Source organism: Bombus vosnesenskii, unplaced genomic scaffold (genome assembly GCF_011952255.1).
Source record: "Bombus vosnesenskii isolate JDL3184/JDL3185 unplaced genomic scaffold, Bvos_JDL3184-5_v1.1 scf7180000013957, whole genome shotgun sequence".
Classification (NCBI taxonomy): domain Eukaryota; kingdom Metazoa; phylum Arthropoda; class Insecta; order Hymenoptera; family Apidae; genus Bombus; species Bombus vosnesenskii.
Genome location: NW_022883305.1, coordinates 151,457 through 171,708, shown reverse-complemented (window position 1 = coordinate 171,708; position 20,252 = coordinate 151,457). Strand labels below are relative to the sequence as shown.

At 34.5% G+C, this 20,252-nt stretch overlaps 1 protein-coding gene across 1 annotated transcript; it reads left to right on the top strand.

Annotated features, from left to right (window-relative positions):
• Positions 1-111: 111 nt before the first annotated feature.
• Positions 112-18,851, top strand: LOC117239378 (lysosome-associated membrane glycoprotein 1). The gene is made up of 5 exons (XM_033504880.1): positions 112-386; positions 1,507-1,967; positions 6,975-7,197; positions 8,866-9,054; positions 18,433-18,851. The coding sequence occupies exons 1-5, from the start codon at positions 335-337 to the stop codon at positions 18,570-18,572; spliced, it is 1,065 nt and encodes a 354-aa protein (XP_033360771.1). The 5' UTR covers positions 112-334; the 3' UTR covers positions 18,573-18,851.
• Positions 18,852-20,252: the final 1,401 nt, after the last annotated feature.

Here is a 20,252-nt window from a genome sequence, read left to right as displayed (position 1 = left end):
CTTGCTTAATGATAAAGTAAATAAGTTTAGATAATTTTTTACTTCACTTGTGTGTTGTATGTTAAAAGAACGTACTTAATTCGAAATAATGTAAACCAACCCTTAATGAGAACACATACATATGTACTTTAGTCTGTCCAATGTGTGTTTGTGAATAACATTTCCAAGGAACTACACAGTATAGAATTGTATCGACATTTACGTTGTGTCGTCATACGCGGTGTATTTTCACATACTTTGCGTTAACTGATATTGGTGTCTAATATTCGTAATAGTTATAAACATTCAAATTTTTAGTGGATTTTGCTTATTTCTAGCAAATTTGGAATTTCTAATGATGTCAAAGTTTTTACTACTCCTTTGCTTTACTGCACTCCACGTTCTGGGTATGAATTTTCAAATACACTTTTATTTTTTCTGCAGAGGATTATGAACATTTTTTATATATCGTGAAATTATATTTCTTATTTCTACTTTGCCCTAAAACACATAAAACTTATAAGGTCTCTTCTTAAAAAATTACATCAGCTGTAGATTTATGGTTTAATTTTATTATCTTTACTATACATTATTTCTCATTAACGTATTTAGGATATTAAATACGACATACTGTCTTGTGATAAAATATTGTGATCTATGGTAAAATTTTAGAAATCAAAGCTATAATAATAAGATACTTAAAATTATCAAATTAATTAATAAGAATTACTACTATTATAAATTATTTTCTATGTAAAACTTGAGATAAAAATATTACTTAAATTAATATTTCGAAATATAGTTTGTTTTATATTTCCTGCAATAAATTTTGTATGTTATAGTTTAGAAATAAAATTATATTATTTCATTGATCTAACTAAAATATTGACACAAGCAAAGATTTTTGCAATCCATATTTACACAAGTTTTTATTATTTATGGTTCTTAACTCTTTTATTATTATATGTATATCAAACACTAAACGATGTTCACAGGATTAAGGATCTATATTGATGAGTTGTCAATCACTTCAAATTATATCAAATATGTATATGTGGATAAAAATATGAGTCACATTGTATAGAATTCGGTACCATAAATCTCCTGAAAATTTTGGAAGTCTTGGAAGTTTTGAAAATCTCAAAGGTCTTGGTTATTTTAATAAGTTTTGAAAGCTTGTTGTATAGTTGATATTTTACAAGCATTTTAAATGCTCTAACCCAAACAGTATCATTGACATAAAATATTAAAGGAAGTCTAGAAAAATTGGGATATTGGAAATGTATTTATGTGAAACAACTTTCAAGACTTCATATAGAGCTCAACCTCATAAATAAGCAACATTTTAGTTAGAGATCATAGTTTTGAACATATATTAAAAACATGTATGCACTGTGCATGTACACAAATTATACAATGTTCTGAATATTAGCATGATGAAATTATGTATATCCAATTTATTATATTAACTTAGAAGTCAATGTAAATGTGTTCGATTAATTTGATTATATTTCAATTTTACAACAGGTGAAGGTCAAGAAAATATTTTATCTAAAAATGAAGATATTCTCACTAATGGAACATCTTTACAAAATGAGCAACATTTTGAAACAAATATTCCATCAAATAAGATACTTTCCCTGGTACCTGTGTCAGCTCCTTTAGGCACAAACAAAAATAAATTAAAGCCAGAAGAGGTTTTAACTACTCAAAGTCCTATCCAAACTCGTATAGTTATTCCCAATGATCACCAGTCATCTGCTATGTCATTAGATACATCAGCTACTTTAAGTTATACAAATGAAACAACTACGAAACAGATTTTACATACAACAATTAATCCAGCAGTTATACAAGCTACAGTAAATTCTACATTGTCTGTTCATACTGCTGGGAAGTGGGTAGTTGGTAATGGAACAGATAAAGCCTGTATTGTAGTACAGATGTCTGTGGAGTTTAATATCTCTTATATTAATGACAACAAAATGGTTTGTATTATTTAGATGTAGAATATATTATATTATTTAGACATTATTATGGTATATGATAAATTAGAATATGTATATAATATATGTCGGGGAACGGTCAGGAATAAGGTTGTGGGCGTTTGATAAATCTTCATTGGAATTGGCCATTGTCGCGGTATAACAAAGGTACGGTTTGCTAACACAAGTATGGATAGTACAGGCTTGACAATCAACTGTGGCGGTTGGACACTCGCGATACTAGTGATATTGGTCTTAGGTTCAATAACGAATCCGCGGCCAACGGGATAATAGATCTACTTGCGCGATACACTAACTCAAGCGTGTAACACTCACGAACCGTAAGGCGTTACTCCTAGTCGACGAGATCGCAAAAAGAATGCATCTCCGTTGGAATGTTTACTGTCGAGTGTTACGACTATTTCCTTTTTAAAGAGAGCTATAGAGTTACTCCATACCTTTGTTAGACACAAATTGCAAACAAGTACAATGATAGCAAATCGCTTAATTACAATTCTACGGATTCTCCGAAGTTCCAGAGGGAAGGTCTCCGGTGTCCTCTCATCTCCGACATATATATTTATATATATATAATTTTCATCACAGTATAGCGAGATCATAAAATCATTTTAGTATGAAATGAATATGTTTAGATATAGAGATAAGTGAATCAGGGCTGTACAAAGATGCAAAGTCAATATGGTTTATATTGTTAATTATGTTAATTAAGAATAATTTAATATTTATGTTAATTATATAAACAAGGCCACACCTTAATGGTTTCATTAATTCTGACATATGTTATTAAGATCATTATTCTGAGTAATTTCACTTACTCATATAACTATTGCTCGACTTTAGTCTCCAAGATATACACCAAAATATTTTTTATATTATTGGGGTTTCATAGTTTGGGTTAGATAGTAGAAGAAAAGAAGTAATTATAATTTATACACAATTTTATAGGAATAATGTAGAAAAGAGAAATAGAGCAAATCTCATTGATTTTATATTGACTTCGCAAACAACATTGTGCTGGATATATGTATAGCAGAATTTTTGTTTCATCGGTAATGGGACTTTAATAACCTGGTAATTGCATTTTCTAATATCATAGTTGCAATTTTTCTAATTAGTACTAATACTAGAGTACTACAAAATTCCATATAAATTGTACTTATCTCCTTTTATTTATTATATAACCAACACTTGATATATATTTTTTTTATTATAAATATTATAAACATATATATATATATAAACATAAAAGTTTTCAAAAATTTACTTTATGAAATGTCAGGATTATTGTGAAATGGCGCCATATATTTTGGACTTCACAGAGTTGAAGTTATCAAGACAAATTGAACGAACTACTATGTTATGACCTTACAATGATTTAGAATTCAGAAATTTAGGTTCAATCAATAGAAATATTAATATGAAAAATTATATTATTTCGATCAAATTATACATTCAAAATAAGATTAAGATTATTAAATAAATCCAACGATAACGATAATACCATTTTGTATCATACACTACAGCTTGAATTTCTGAATTCAAGATCATATTATAGTAAGTCGTTGAATTCATCTGCTATAACTTTGTAAAGTTTAGAATACATATATGATGTCATTTAAAAAAATCAAGATGACTGGCTTTTCATTGAAGAAATTTGTTTGGATATTTTTAATATCCAAATATACGGCGGACCGGAAACTCATTAACTTTTGTTTAGAACATTTCTTTGGCAGATTATTGGAAATGTTTAAAAAATGGTGATTAATAAAGATGTACAAGTATCCGAAATTACGGGTTGGTAAGATTGGTGAAATTCGGGCGAGCTCGGGCTGGAACCCAAGACATACGAATATTCGAGTAGCTTAATCATTCGGGTAGCTCGATCGCCACGGTTAACTCAACACATTCGAGTTAGATCGGTAAAAATCGGCCGAGCTCGGACTAGCTTTTTCGATACTCGAGATTCGATTTGGAGTTCTTATTGTAAATTTGAAATGGATCATATATGTAATTACCTCATACATTTTTAGTGATTAATCTTAGAGGACACACCTTGTATATATACAAATTCAACTATATTTCGGAAACTAAAGTCGAGCGGCAGTTATATGTATAAATGAAATTATTCAAAATGTTGACCTTTATAATATATATCAAAGTCACTCAAAATATATAATTACTAAATTTATATTTGTACTATAATATCTTTTACTCGTTATTCAATTTATTGAAGTAATAAAAAATACTTTTTGTCTTTTTAATTGTAAATGGAACATCGTCAGTCATAAATCATTATCATTATTATTGCATAAATCCTTAAAATAGAATATAATGTATGATTCTCAGTGGCCCTGGAACCAAAGATGTCAGTCGATGCTGTTTCTTGATATTTTAATTTAAGATTTCGCTATAATTTGGTACATACTATACTACTGGTGGAAGAAATATAGCGAGATTATACCTACAAAAATTAATCAAATGTTAAAACATACATATGTATTTCGAAAATCAAACTAGGCAGCAACTCGTGAGTAAAATTAGGAATTCTTTGTGCTGTAGTATATTTAAGAAAATTGTTTATAACATACCATTTGGAAGGGGGGTTTTTAAAATATACAATTTGCTACCTTTTATACATATTGCAAATAATGCAAATATATATTACAAATAACTTTTACAGATTAATTTACAAATGACATTGGCAACCTAATATTCAAACTATTTTTATAGTTGCAATTAGTTTAATTGTCATCATTTAATATTTCAATTTACGGCGTTAGTATATCTCTTTCATCAATAGTATACTATATTATTCAAATAGTAATTGCAAGCTTTTGCCAATAAACTCATATCTGGTTATCATTGAATGAAAAATTTATTTAGAACTTCAACATTGTGCCCTCACTTCGAAATAATCTAACCTATCCTAATCTAACTAATCATTGAATTAAATTCAAATAGACTTGTCCCAAGGACAGATTAAGTTAGGTTACGTTCTTTTATTTTAAGTGTTAAAGTTTTAAACAAAGTTTTCCTTCAATAATAACCAAATGTTACGCCATACATATATCAATTTTATTGCAAAATGGATCTCTTGTGTCGTATATTTAATAATTAATAACTTTATAAACAATAACGAGCGATAGCTAAAAGCTTGAGCGTTAATAAAGGAGGTGTCCTTGATAACACATCAAAGTAAAGGTCAAGGTCATCGGGTCTGCCCCCCCTTGAAGTCAACATTTATCTTAAAAATGTCCATTGTCCATTTATGGGTCTTCTTTCCACATAAAAATTGTTTGTCCGCGAATTCGCAGGTTGGAAGGTAATCATAATCAGTGAAAATTCGTGGTTTCTATTTTAACGTGTTTACCGCGATGCGATACACTAGTTTTTCACCCAAACTCAACAGTACTAATATTTCCATTGCAAATTGTTAAAACATGAAGTATTTTTCTTGAAGGGACAAAATATTGTTATGAAGAATTGATTTTCTTTAAGATTATATTTTCGGAGATCTCTTAATTGACAGAAAAAGATACACTAATGTTAATACATATTGATATACCTTTTTATACAGTAAATGAAAAATTTCCTAAGTAAGTTATTAATGTACTATTGTTAAATTTTTTTTGATATTGACAATATTGGCTAAAAAAATTATATCATAGCTATTTGAAAAGGTGAATGTTCCATATTATTGTAGAAAAAGCGTTTTAATCATCTTTAATATCGTTTGAATTCTACTTCTTATTTAGAACATTTATGTTAGACTCTGGAAACCAAACAATCTTGGTTATTGTGGCAACAAACATCGTACATGATGTGAGCTAAACGAGTATTTTATTGAACGTTTATTGTGCAATTAAAGATATCCATCATCTGGTAATTGTTTTTATCGTAACAGGTATTATTTAATGATCTAAATTAATGAAATATTATATTCAATGAAAATTAATCCTAAGTGAGAATGCAAAGATGCAACACTTTTGTAAAAAAAGGTAATGATATCTGTTTATATCATTTCATTTCATATGTAACGAGTTTCGTGGTGTGGGGTAAACCTCACACTCTCGTCGTTTTAAGAAATGTCTCGCAACACCAACTATGAAAATTAAGTAAAATTTCGCAGTGAACGTCTTACTACACATTGTTAAACAGTTGAACTGAAATAGATTTATTCACTGAGGTAAATTTAAAATTGATGAAAATGTTTTGTGAAATTGCACGAGCAACAAATTTTTGAAACTAAATTCTTTTTATGTCAATTTGTTGGTTTTGAATGTTAGATTTTGGAATAGTTAGACGCAATTCATTCGGAGACACTACACATGTATTGTAAATTCAAAGTGTTGTGGCTTGTAGTATATTATCAATACTAGTATATCTTCATATAGTGATATAGTGTTCGGTTTTGACGTACTGATAATAAGAGGACTAATTGTAAGAGCAGCCTAATGAGATGCCGAATAGAATTTGTACTGTCTCGCGGATTCTATAGGGTTAATCTGGTTAACGAATAATAGGAAAAAGAATTCTAGTCCTATCTCATTGGATATTTAATTGACTTTGATTAACGTGATGCGAAGTAATGCTATAACCTTCAAAGTTTAGCTCCTTATAAAAGGTTTATGGCGTAACTGTTGCTACGATTTTTCAGGCACTTCCAATAATGTGATAAAAAAATGTCGAATACAAGTCAATCAGCTTCCAATAGGCTGAAAATTAGTACAAAGATAAGAAATTTCCCAAAAGGGATAAAAAGTCAAAGTCACCTTGACTTTTTTAAATGACACACACTATATTTTCAATTTCATACTATTGTAGCTGATATTAAGACAAATTCAACAACCTATTATAAGAGTTCCTTTAGATTTCATACAACTATTTATATTTAATTTAATAATTCATATAAAAATAATTATTAATATCTTTATAATGATCAGTTAGTACTATATTAATATTGAAATGATAAAAAATGTATTTTTTCAGAAATCCTTTAAGGTATTTGATATACCAGTAGACAATGCAACTACGAAAGCAAGTGGATATTGTGGCAAGTTGGAACAAAATTTGACATTAGAATGGTCTTCTAAAAATGTAACTAATGCTAGTATGACACTGCATTTTATAAGAAATGTAACTGAGAATGACTACTCTCTTCATCATTTGGAGCTCGTTCTTCCACCAGTAAATTTTCCAAATACCACACTAAGTAAGAGATCTTAATTATTAATATGTAATTTTAATATGTCTTAAAGCATTTCTAGTCATTCATGAGAGAGCGTTAGTAAAGTATATTTAATTACAAAATGAAGCCATAACTGAAATCTGAAATAATTTGGATAATAATTCAATTTCAAACCTGTTTCCTTTGATAGAATCATGTTTTTTATTGCAAGAATCGATTCAATTCGTTGTTCTTTATAAAAAGTATTAACATGCTTGTGTCAAAAAAAACTGCTGGTTTGTGAGATACACTTGATTTTAATGAAATAACATATTTCAATATGAAAACAACTACATATATTTCTTTCTACGAAATGAAAGAGATTGTAATACCAATTGAAGTATAGAATATAGTTTCATGCATATCTTTACTTAGAAGTTTGTGGAACAAAACAACAGGAGTAATAAATATCTCAGGAATTAACGATTTTCGTTCACTGCATACATTCTTACTACATACTTTTTGTGTAGAATAAAGAAGTGGATCGATCAGTACATTAAGAAATATAGTTCTTCTTGAAGAAATGTAGTTGATATTCATGATGTCAAGTTGTATCCTCTACAAATACCTTTTAATTTTTTTTTTAACATTTTTTCATGCAATAAGTAACATTCGAGGAATTGGAAGTCATGAAGATAGGTGCTTCAATCGATATTTCTATTTACGTTCTTTCTAGCTACAAAATGTAAACACACTGAGAATAAAGTCAGTCTAGAAATTAAAATACATAACGTTTTAAGAGATCAATTCATTTACGATCCGTGATTGGAAAAAATATTGATTGAATGCGAATTAACTTGCTCTGCATAGTCTGGGACACAATATCTTCATAAGCATAACAGCAATTTGTATATGATACGATAGGAAGTGAGTAAATTATTGACAAAAGTATTGACGAAATCTCATAAAACAGTGATCACTGAACACTTGCTGTCGAAACCTGAATAATATTTAGGTTTTGATGTAATTTTAAATAATGCAGTAGTTTAGTTTCAATAATTAATTTGTTAGCAATTGAGAAAGTATTGAGTGTTCTCTCTCTCTCTCTCTCTCGTTCGTTTGCTCTTTCTCTCGATGTCATAGACAAATGTTTGAATTAATGAAACGAATTGCGTAAACTGATAATATCTGATTTGTTAAAATTTTTCACTTGTAAGTATTACGATGAATGAAGCAGCATGAATGAAGTATGCTTTCTTAGTTCGTTAAACAAGAATCTGCTTGCGATATCAAGAACAAGATATTAGTGTCATATCAAATGCCATTTTTATTGCTAGTATATATTTGAAAAACAAATATTTATATCTCAAAATGGAGAAAATTTGTATGAAGAATCGATGTATTTCACATACATACTTGCATACTTGCAAAAGTCTTAGAATATTATATGGTACCAATACAAAAAACAATTTTCTAAAATTCGAATTCTCTGTTTCCTTCTGTAATTCAAAAGTAAAATGTAGAGTCAAATATTAGAGTTTTATCAAAAATAATGAATTTGTTAACATTTTTTAAAACGTGGAATACATAAGTCATATGTTAACACATTTGTTAATCCTTCTATATCATAGTACATACATATAATTCTTTTATATCTTTAAGTATCCTATGTATTTTGTCGTATTATAAATATAAGTGTATCCTTCTTAACAGATACATCAGTGGTTCTGGCGCATAAAGCGCCTAATTTTGTGGTGAAAGTATCAAATTCTTACAGATGCTTGAAACAACAGACGCTCAACTTAAGACAGAATAACAGTAATGAAACATCTGGATATTTAACTATATCAGATTTCCAATTTCAAGCATTTAAAGTAGATAATTCTACCGTTTTTGGTTTAGGTAAGTATAAGTATAAAATATTTAAAATAATTAATTGCATATGATGCAGAAATTAATTTATTTGTATAGTATATAGTAAATAGTGAAAAGGTTTAAAGAGTACTTTTATCAGTCAAAATAAGATAAAAACGAAAAATAAAAAAATTAAGGCTTTGATTACTAATACTAAAGTAATACTGATTACTAATAATAGACATTTAAAAATGAAGCAGAATAGAAATTAATTCAAGGAACGGGGACATAACGTATATGTTTCAATGTAACAACACATGTTCGTAGCTTACTTTGCATTATTCACGGCCAAAAAGATTTTAACATTCTGTACCGTAAACGATTTTACATTTTATCATACATATTATAGATTGTACATTTATATACATACTTATAGAAATTCATAAAAGAATATCAAAATCACAAAATATATGTCGGATTCACAGTAGGAATAAGGTTGGGGCGTCGGATGTGTCTTCACGGGAATTAGCCATGGCGGTGGTACAGCACAGATGTATTTTATTCCAACAAAAGGGGTACACTTACAATCTTGATAGTTGATCACGGCAGGTAGGCAGTGACGATGACTCCAGGTTAGTTGACGAATCCACGGCCCACGGGATGACCAGTATCAGCGTAACTCACTCGGCAATTCGTCCAACCACTAACTAACAAAAACACCCTCAATCCAAATGAAACTGCCCTTATATACTCTTGTCCCCACTTCTCGGTTCAATCCTTGTATTTAAGGAGAGTCATAAAATCATTCCGTACCTCTGTCAGGTACGCGTCCCTCCCGTGACCGTGGCTACGTCTAGTGACCCATTATGTCACCTTAAATCTGAACCCATCGTCGTAAAGCCAGGTTGGAACATTAAAGTTATTTTCTTTATTTTTATTGCTTTTTTTTTTTTATTTATTTGTTGAAATTACAATCAATTCTCGCGTTGAAAATTTTCAGTAATTTTTCTGGCGTGGCGCAGTGACATGGCTGTTTATTTACAATAAGTTAATACTTATTATAGATAGGTATAATTTATAAGTATTATAAGTAAGTGCATATGCTTAATTTGGATAATTAAATGAATCTGACGTTTAGGTCTAGCGGGTAGTGCCTCTTCAGCCTGCGAGTCTGGTCCGTCGTATCGAGTAGTCCAGTGATTAGGGGGTTTCGGTGTTTGTTGATTCTTTTGCTGTATTTGTTGCTATATTTTGCTATTTCCTCTTTGACGGTGGGTATTTTGAGGTCGCGGAGTATTGTTTCATTGGTTACATACCAAGGTGCGTCAATTAGGGATCTTAGCGTTTTCGATTGAAAGCGTTGGAGTATTTCAATGTTGGAGTTACTTGCTGTTCCCCATAGTTGGATTCCGTAGGTCCAGACAGGTTTTATTACGGTCTTGTAGAGGGTAATTTTATTCTGTATATTTAGTTTGGAGCGTCGGACCGTGAGCCAATAGAGTTTTTTTAGTTTGTCCTTTAGTTGCTTCCTTTTATCTGAGATGTGTGTCTTCCACGTTAGTCTCCTGTCCAGGGTCATGCCCAGGTATCGGACTGTGTCCCTGCTAGGAACTGTTGCATTGTTGATGGTGACCTGGGGGCAGGTTTGTTTTCGGAGCGTGAAGGTTACATGTGAGGATTTCTTTTCGTTGACTTTGAAGCCCCATTTGTGAAACCACTTTTCCATGGAGTCGAGACTTCGCTGGAGAGTGGATGAGGCTATTACCGAGTCTGCGTGGGTAGCTAATAGCGCTGTGTCGTCTGCAAATGTCGCTATTGTTATATCGTTTGATATAGGTAGGTCGGCAGTGTAGATGGAGTACAGTAGGGGTCCGAGGACACTACCTTGGGGTATGCCGGCTTCTATTGGGAATGTTGCGGAAGTGGCGTCTAGGCATTTAACCATGAATTGTCTATTGGTTAGGTAAGATTTTAGGATGGAGTAGTAGGGGTGAGGTAGGATCTTTTTAAGCTTGTATAGTAGCCCTTCATGCCATACTTTGTCGAATGCCTGTTGGATGTCTAGGAACACCGCTGAGCAATATTTTTTCTTTTCGAATGTTTGGCTGATCGTATGAGTTAAGCGGTGGATTTGCTCTACTGTAGAATGATGTTTTCGGAAGCCGAATTGGTGATCTGGGAGTGTTTTCAAGTTCTCTAGGATTGGAAGGAGTCGGTTCGTGAGCATCTTCTCGAATAGTTTGGACAGGGTAGGTAAAAGACTGATTGGGTGATAGGAGCAGGTTTCGTATATCGGTTTACCGGGTTTAGGGATGAGCATAGGGATGAGGGAAGGATAGCATTAAAAATCGATGTGATGAGTGCTATCCCTTTTGTGGGAAGTTCCTTGATTGCTCTATTGCCTATTAGGTCGTGTCCTGCTGCGTTCTTGGGGTTTAGGCGACTGATTGTTTCTATAGTCTCTGCAGAGGAGAAGGGTTCGATAGGAGGGGACATTTGGAAGGGGGTGTGCAGGTATTCAGTAACGTCCGCGGCGGTTTGGGGGGAATGGGGTTTGAATACTTTTGACAAGTGTTTTGCAAACAGGTCGGCTTTTTCTATAGAGCTTCGCGCCCATCCACCTTGCGGACGGCGGATAGGTGGGATTATTTGTGGGGGGCGTGTGAGTTTCCTGGAGGCCTTCCATAGTGAGTAGTTGGCGTCGGCTGTGGGGGATAAGCTGGGGGATAAGAGGTATTTATGGAAACAGTTGTTTTTATAGTTTCTTAGGGTTCTGGATAGCTTTCTAGTTGCGTTGTTAAGTTTGCGTTTGTCCTCCGGTGTTCTATGGGTCTGCCATACTCTTCTTAGTCTTCGTTTTTCTGCTATTTTTTTTAGTATGTAATGGGGATATTCTTGTTTGCTGTTAGATGGCTTTGTCGGTGTGGAGAGGCGGATTGCGTTTATTATGCTCGTGTTTAAGTATTCCGTGGCTGCTTCGATATCTTCCTTTGTTTTTAGTGGGGTGAAGGCTGAGGTTGAGTGTGTAAAGACTTCTCTGAAGAGCTGCCAGTTGGTGTGTTGGTTGTGAATGGAGCCATTAGGTGTATTCTCGATGATTGTTGAACTGACTGTTGCTATCACGGGAGAATGATCAGAGGAGAGATCAGCCGAGGAGTTGATCTGGACGTGTCTTGATGGGATATTTTTAGTTATGAAGAAGTCGAGAAGGTCGGGTATTTTGTTGGTGTCAGTGGGCCAGTATGTGGGTTCGTATGTGGTGAGGTAGTTGAGGTTGTTGTTTGTTATGCTGTTTAAGAGGTTTTTGCCTCTTGCTGTAACCAGTCTGCTGCCCCATTGGATGTGCTTGGCGTTATAGTCTCCTCCAACTATGAATCTGTTGCCCAGGGTGTCCAGGAAGTTATCAAAGTCTTCTTTGGCGATGGAGTGTCTGGGAGGGCAGTATACTGCCGAGGTGGTGATTGAGCCATGACAGTCTTCTATTGCTACGTTTGTTGCTTGGAGGTAGTCTTTCTGGAATGATGGGAGTTCGTAGTGCTTAATACTTGCTTTGATTATTATTCCGGTGCCACCGTGGGCCTTTCCGCTGGGGTGTTGGGTATGGTAGAATTTGTAACCATTTATTTTCAGGTAGCTCTTGTCGGTGAAGTGGGTTTCCGACACGAGCATTACGTCGATTTGCTGGTGTTTTAAGAAGAGTTCTAGTTCAAGTTTGTGTTGCGCTAGACCGTTGGCGTTCCAGAGTGCTATGCGCCTTGGTTTTATTTTGAGTCGGGGCGTGCTAATTTTTCCACGATGAGTGTTAGTAGCGATAGCAAGTGATTTATTTGCTCCGATTGTTTCTCTATTAGCTTTTCAAGCCTTGAGGAGTTGTCTGTGTTTGGTGGGTTGGGGTCACTGTTTTGGGGAAGGTTCCTTTGGCTGTTCGGGTTATTTTGGATGCCTTGTACTGCTTGGGCAAAGGAGGTTGAGGTGGAGATGAATTTGGTAGGACTGTGCGTTTGGTTGGTTGAGGGGGTTGGGGTAGTCGTGAATTTCGGCGGGCTGGGTGTTTGGTTGGATACCTCTTTTGCTCTGAGCTTAGGGTACCTGTTCGTGTATAGTGTTTTATATGCTGGGCAGTCTTTGTAGTTGGCAGGATGGTCCCCTTGGCAGTGGATGCATTTCGCTGGGGTTTCCGGTGATTTGGCGCACTGGTCAGTGGATTGAGAGCCTGCGCATTTAACGCAGCGGAAAGTATGGTTGCAGTATTTCTGCGTATGACCGTACCTTTGGCACCTTTTGCACTGCACTATTTCTTTTTTCACGAGCGGTGGTTCGATCTTTACTATCGCGTTCATTAGGCGACTGATGTTATATATTTCCTTATTGTTCGGTTTTTGTTTAATGTCTAGGAAGAATAAGGATAACGGGTCTTTCGAGACTCTATGCCTTATATTACTTACGTTGACGACTTCGTGGCCGAGTTTTGAGAGTTCGTATTTTAGTTCGTCTATGTCTGCTGAGTGGTGTATGTTTCGTAGGACCACCCGGAAAGGCCTTTCCTGTTTAAGTTGGTAGGTGTGGAAGTTGGCGTTCAGGGTCCTGAGTGTCTTGGTGAGTTTTCTGTAAGCTTCTGGGTTCGTCGGTAGTATTTTCACCTTGTTGTTGCTTATCTTAAGGTTATATTCCTCCTTGCTGGTATCTCTCTCTAGGGACTTGGTCATTGTCTGTATGTCAATGACGTCGTCCACAAAAATTGGTGGGGGAGGGGGGATTCTCTGTGAGTGTTGGTTTGATGGCGGTTCTACGATTTCCATGGCGTCGTTTGAGGATTCCAATACGGCGAACCTGTTGTGTGTGTGTTTATTTGCGTTGCTGGTTCTATTTTCCTCTTCTTTGTAGTGTTAGCGTCGTTAGTGCGGAGAGTTCTGCTACACTTCTGCCACGGGGGGGGGTAGCTCGGGGTAGCTGCGAGTCTGCTCCGGAGAGCCTGGTCGCGGTTGCTGGGCCATCATCGAGCTAGTTAATTCGGAATGAACAACTAGTCGTGAGGCTGTGAGGCTAGTATTCGTGTTGGGGTTAGGTGCGTGGGATTTTCTTCTCCCTAGGGGGTAAGGGGCACTTAGCTGTGTTCTTTTTCGACGGTTGGGCGACACGTGTTGTTTTCGAACTACGCTGGGCACTAGAGACACGTCTGCACGCTTCGGCACTCCACAGCGAACTGATTTTTATTGCTTAAACATAAAAATCTTGACTATGGTAATGGGGGGTTTTCCCAGCATTCCCGACGGAAAATCCCGCTGTCCTTCCATCTCCGACATATATATATGTAATTAAACAATTTGCCGTCATTCTGCCCAATGGTACTTGTTTGCGATTTGTGATAATAAACTTGGGCTTAAGGGGACCGTCAGCCGCCGAACGTAGCATCGGTCAACGGGACGGGCGCTTCATCTAACAAAGGTATGGAGCGATAGTATGACCCTCATTAAAAGAAATACCCATAGAGGTACCTGACAGTAAAACATTCTAACGGTTCCTTCGGACAATGAATACCAGATGTTGAGGCACCTACACGGCACAAGTGCAGTTAGCCTGAGGACCCGCTATAAAACCTGGGGTTTTTGGTAATTAAGATTGTTCAAACGGACAGGCAGCCTTTGTCCCAAATTGACCATCGAGGGTAACCAATCCTGCGTATTTCCTAGAATTAGGATGAATAGGGATTTGGCGAAACCCGCTGGCCATGTCCAGACTAACAAAATATCTCGCTTTTGCAATCTCGCGATTTGATCCGGAACAAGGGGTAAAGGATACCGATCCGCGACCGTATTTTTATTTAGTTCTCGAAAATCTACAAATCATGTATCTGAACCATCGTTCGTCTTCACGAGTAACATGGGGCTCGCGAACGGTGAATTACTAGGCCTCATGATAATTGGCTCTAATTGATTCGCTTATTCTCTCACGTACTATTCTGCGCTCATCCTCACGAAATCTATAAGGACTTCTTTGTATAGTGATGTTAGGATCAATTAATTGTATTTCTAACTGGCCTGCATTTACGCGAATATGTAGGAAACCCGTAACGAATGGATCTTTGAATTTTCGAAAAGAAAGATTAATCGATTTTTATCACTATCACGTACATCAGTGTCAACTTCATTAACATCGATCTCGTTTTCAGCGGTTTTATTACAGGCATTAATTATTTGTTTTCCACATAACGAGGCTATTTTGTGTAATATTACGTCAAAACCTTGACTCAAAATTTCACGATCAATCGCGATATCATATTTTAAAATAACTATCAGCGAGGACATGACGTATTTATCTCTAATGTAAAACCACTAACACCGGCAACGGACAAGATTTGAGATGTACGTTTAGTACAAATGTGTCTTATTCCTCGCATTACTACTATCTCAATCGTTCTTTTACCAGAAAATTTCAAAACTACGGATTCTTTAATTAGTGAACACTCGGCTCCAAAATCGGGGTAAAATGGAAACGACTCAGCCGGATGGCTTGATCCACCAGTTGATGCTCCCACTACGTAGAAGTCGATTCGACGCTCATCATTGAGATTATATTCAGGGCACATATATATGTCGGAGATGAAAGGACACCGGCGCCTTCCCTTTGGAACTTCGGGAAAATCCCTTAACACCGTAATCTAGATTCTATCATAGGCGTAATTAAACAATTGTCATCCTTCGATCCGATTGTAATTGTTCGAGAGTTGTGATAATGAGCTTGGGCTCGAGGTGACAGCCAGTCGCCGAACGTAGCCGCGGTCACGGGATGAACGCTTTGTCTAACAAAGGCATGGAGTAATTCTATAGCTCTCCTTAAAAAGGAAATAGTTGTAACACTTGACAGTAAACATTCCAACGGTCTCTGTCCCGTAGCTCGCCACACGCAGACCCTATTCTTCGAGTAAGATGATTGCCAGATGTCCATGCGTCCCCGCAGTACATGTTCAGCTAGCCTGAGGGCCCGTTATAAATCTTAAGATTTAGCTAACTAAAGTCCTTTAAACAAACAGTCTTTGTCCCAACTACGAGAAGATAGAGGAGACCTATTTTTCAACGAACGACGTCTCCCACTAGCAACTTTCCCTCGAGGGCGGCTAGTATCTTTTTCTAACCACTAATCTAATCCACTAATCTAATTTCGTGTCCTTAGACACACCCCATTATAGTTTTCCTCTGTGAAATCATCGGGACGGAAATTCATTCTCTCTCGCGATCTCATCGACGAAAAGAGTAACCCCTTACGACCAGTGAATATTACGCGTCCGACATAGATTTTGTGAGTACGTTCATCTATCATCCCGTTGACCGCGGATTCGTTGTTGAACCTAGGATCATTGTCATTAGTTTCTCGAGTATCTAATTACCACGGTTACTTCTCCAGTTCTATGATAATCGTATTTGCACTAGTCAATGTCTTCTCTATTACATAACGACAACGTGTAACCCAAACGAAGATTCGTTTCACGCCCCTAACCCTAATTCTAATGTAAACCCGACATATATATATTATGATATAATATAAGATATAAGATAATAAACTGCCGAATAAGTTTCGTTGCATTGAGAATCGTCTTGATTCGATTAGATTGTCTTATATATGGTTCGTATAATGTGTCAAAATTAAATGATTAGGAGGACAGTATGGTTAATAAGATCGATGAACTTTTTTGTTTTTTTACGAAATATAACTATATGATTCCATTTGAAAAATAACAATAATCTTGAAATCTCGTAAAAAAATGACACTGAGAGAAAAATATTTTTACCGCTACACGTGTTCGTTGAAACAGTGTAACTTTATCATCAGAGGTTACTTCATACAACAATAGATAGATATTTGGCTGGACCAACCTGTATATCCATTTGTGTTAGGAGATTTATCTCATTGTTAGGGACATTTCGATCAATTTTTAAATATCAATAATAAAAGAGCAAGAATGTATATACACAAGTCATCACTTATGAACAGAAATGCATTCCGCGAGTTTAGATGCAATTTTGAATAGAAAATATCATTTAAACAAAATATTCGCGATATTCGTGATTATGAAACTGAACGGTGGGTCATGGCGGCGTAGTCGACGCCACGACTTTGTCACGTAAAATTCGTGATAAAAAAGGAAGAGCTGAGCAATAGCTTAACTTGACTGTCCTTTAATATTTTTATATGCTTTTATTCATCAAAGTGGTTAAATACAATATAACAATGAAGTAGCGAAGTTACAAAGTATTAAAATAGTTGTTCAAATCACGGCCAAGATCACCCCAAGACTAGTCTCGTGGTCGAATGCTCGCAGTTTTTATATATTGAGTTTGTTGGGGTCAAGGAGAGGATCCTGAGTGCCCTACGTAATGGGAAAAATTTGGTGTTGGGCCATGTGCAAAGGTAAGGTCAAAGTCTCAAGGTTCATTGTCAGGTAGTGTGGAATGGCGTGGATTTGGGTATGGTCGCTGTCACAACTTCATCTAAATCCTGCAAGCCCTCATCTAAGTCCTCCTTTGTATTGTAATACCCTCCGCGTGCAAATCAACACGTGGCATAAACGCCTGTATGTGTATAAGAATTCTCTTCATTTTTTTTCTTTCTTTTATTTTTATAGAAAAAATGAATAATAATCTTTGATTACCCAAAGATTAAAAATAAATTCTCGATTTTCAAGTTTCTAGTTTCTAGGCAATGTTTTTAATAGTTATATCTTTTGCGTCTTATTTTTGCCATAACTAGGTATGTTTTACCATTACATCTTTACGTTAATAACATTACTGTAGAGAGAAAAAGAATCCCATGTAAAAAATTGATACGCTATAGAGGAAGTCTTTGGATATGTTTTTCGAATTTTTATATATTCCATATTGATCAAAAACATGAAAAATCAGTAAAAATAGCTTCTTGCTCTTAAAAAGTTTGTTATAGAAAGCTTAAAATATTTTGAACGATTTTGAAAATAAAAGTTCACTTACTAATTGTAAAAACGTGTCAAAATCAGCGAAAATTAATAATATTTTTTCAACTATAATTATTAAATTTGTTCAAGTGTATATTACTTAATTGAAAATTATATTACAAATGAAGTTATGAGTTGAAAAAGTACAATTTTATTAACATTAGTGATTATGCATTATATCCTTTGTCTTCGGGTGCAAAAATTTATATTACGTGAAACAAGTTTCCATTCTAAATTGCGTTAATTCTCACGCTTTCCGTGTCTCATTCTGTACGTCAAGATTCCACAAACGAATAAAGGCATATAATAAATGATAATTTGGAATATTATATTATATAATATATTTTATATAATATGAAATATGAAAAATGCTAGAAATATAAAAAATATGCAATGATTATTCTTTAAAATATCACTAGCATTACTAATATTTATTAATTATATTTGTTATTAATTTTCAGCTAAAGATTGCGCTTTTGATACACCGGATGTTGTACCAATAGTAGTAGGCTGTGCACTGGCAGGATTAGTGATTATTGTGTTGATCGCATACTTGATTGGTCGTCGTCGAAATCAAGCTCATGGTTATCTTAGTATGTAACGTTAAAATGTTTTTATCTTTAACTTCTTTCGTGTAATTCAATGGAAATTTCCTTATTTAGTTTATATTATGTATCGTAATGTTAACTGCAAAATTTGGCGAGAAGTATTTCTCAAAAATTATACGTTAAACATTACAATTCAAAGATATTTAAGAAGTACTATTAACAGAAAAATAAAGTTATGTAAAATTTATGATTATTGCAAATCGTGTATACGATGTTTTTCAGTTATAAAATTTATTTACATATTCAAATAATAAAGTGATACCATATATAATGTGTACAATTTATTATTATCGCTATTGTTATTATCGGTATTATTAATATTGTTATGTAACGTTGATTACTATTATCATTATTTTTATTAACCCTTTGCACTCGAGGACTTTTTCGGCCGAGCGTAGCAGCTACTCCGGATGATTTAGCGTATACGTGACGCGTGTCTTACAGCTAGTGTAAAATGATTTCATATGCAAATTAACTTACAAAAACATGTTCTAATAATTTATCTACATTTACATCTTTGAAAGTATGATTTTGTAATATTAATTTCTGTACTTTTTTGTATGATAACTTATAAAGCATTCACCAAGATGCATTCTTGATATAATTAATCTCATTTTTCAACAGTTCAAAATCAAGTTCATCTTCATTTGAGCTAATTTCACTTCCGAAAACCACTTTTTTAGGGTTTCTAAACTATAATACTTTTGCCATGCTCGTCGAATCCGAACTAACGTTGGAGACATTGTTTCAATACCATAGTTGAACCATAGTCTCGAAGGGATATGGGATTTTATCTCCATTTTAAAGTCTAACACTTTACACTTCTTACCAAAGAACATAAAGAGCTAAGGAACCAATTTACGAATCAATATTGCACTCTCATCAATTGGAGATATCAAAATCTAGCATAAACAGGGACTATCGCTTCTCGCTCGCCACTGGAGTTGCAGCACGGAATGCTGTGGCGACTGAAAGTCGCCTCTCGATTGCCAAAGGGTTAATGGTACCATTATCGTTGTTACTGTCAGAATGCTTTATTTTCCATGCTTTACGTTACGAATTGAACACTTTAAAAAATTAGTTTATTGTTTATCAGCGGAAACATACTAGGTGTTTGACAACAGATGGTAGAAATTTTGGGCACTGTTTTTATAAACAAAAATAACATGTAAGTAAAGAATAAAATGATTGTGATTTGTTTTCTGGTAGCCGTTAACATTTAAAAATTGACCAAAGTATTTCTAAAATTTGATAAATCTTATACGAATGAATGCAAAGCAGCTTAGGCGATAGAGAGCATAGTAATTTTTAAGCCCAATAGCACATGCTGAGCAACTTAGCTCGTACTAGGAGACAACGATAATGAAACCGAAAGTAAGAAGGCGGAACCCGCCATAAACTCAACAAAAAAAGGTATTAAATGAAAAATAATAACACAAAAGACAACCAAAGACACTAACAGCATCATAAGACTTTCGGCACAAAAGACGCGGAAATTCAACCCGCAGCCAAATCTGGTGACCAGGGCTAAAGAGTTAGTGTTGCGATACACAACTTACTAACGACCAGTCAGGCACAACTGATCGGTTGTTATCGCGAGCCTTGAACGTTATTAGCGCCCAAGGTGGAGGATTATAATAGACATAAAGAGCGAGGTTTAGTTTATCTTATTA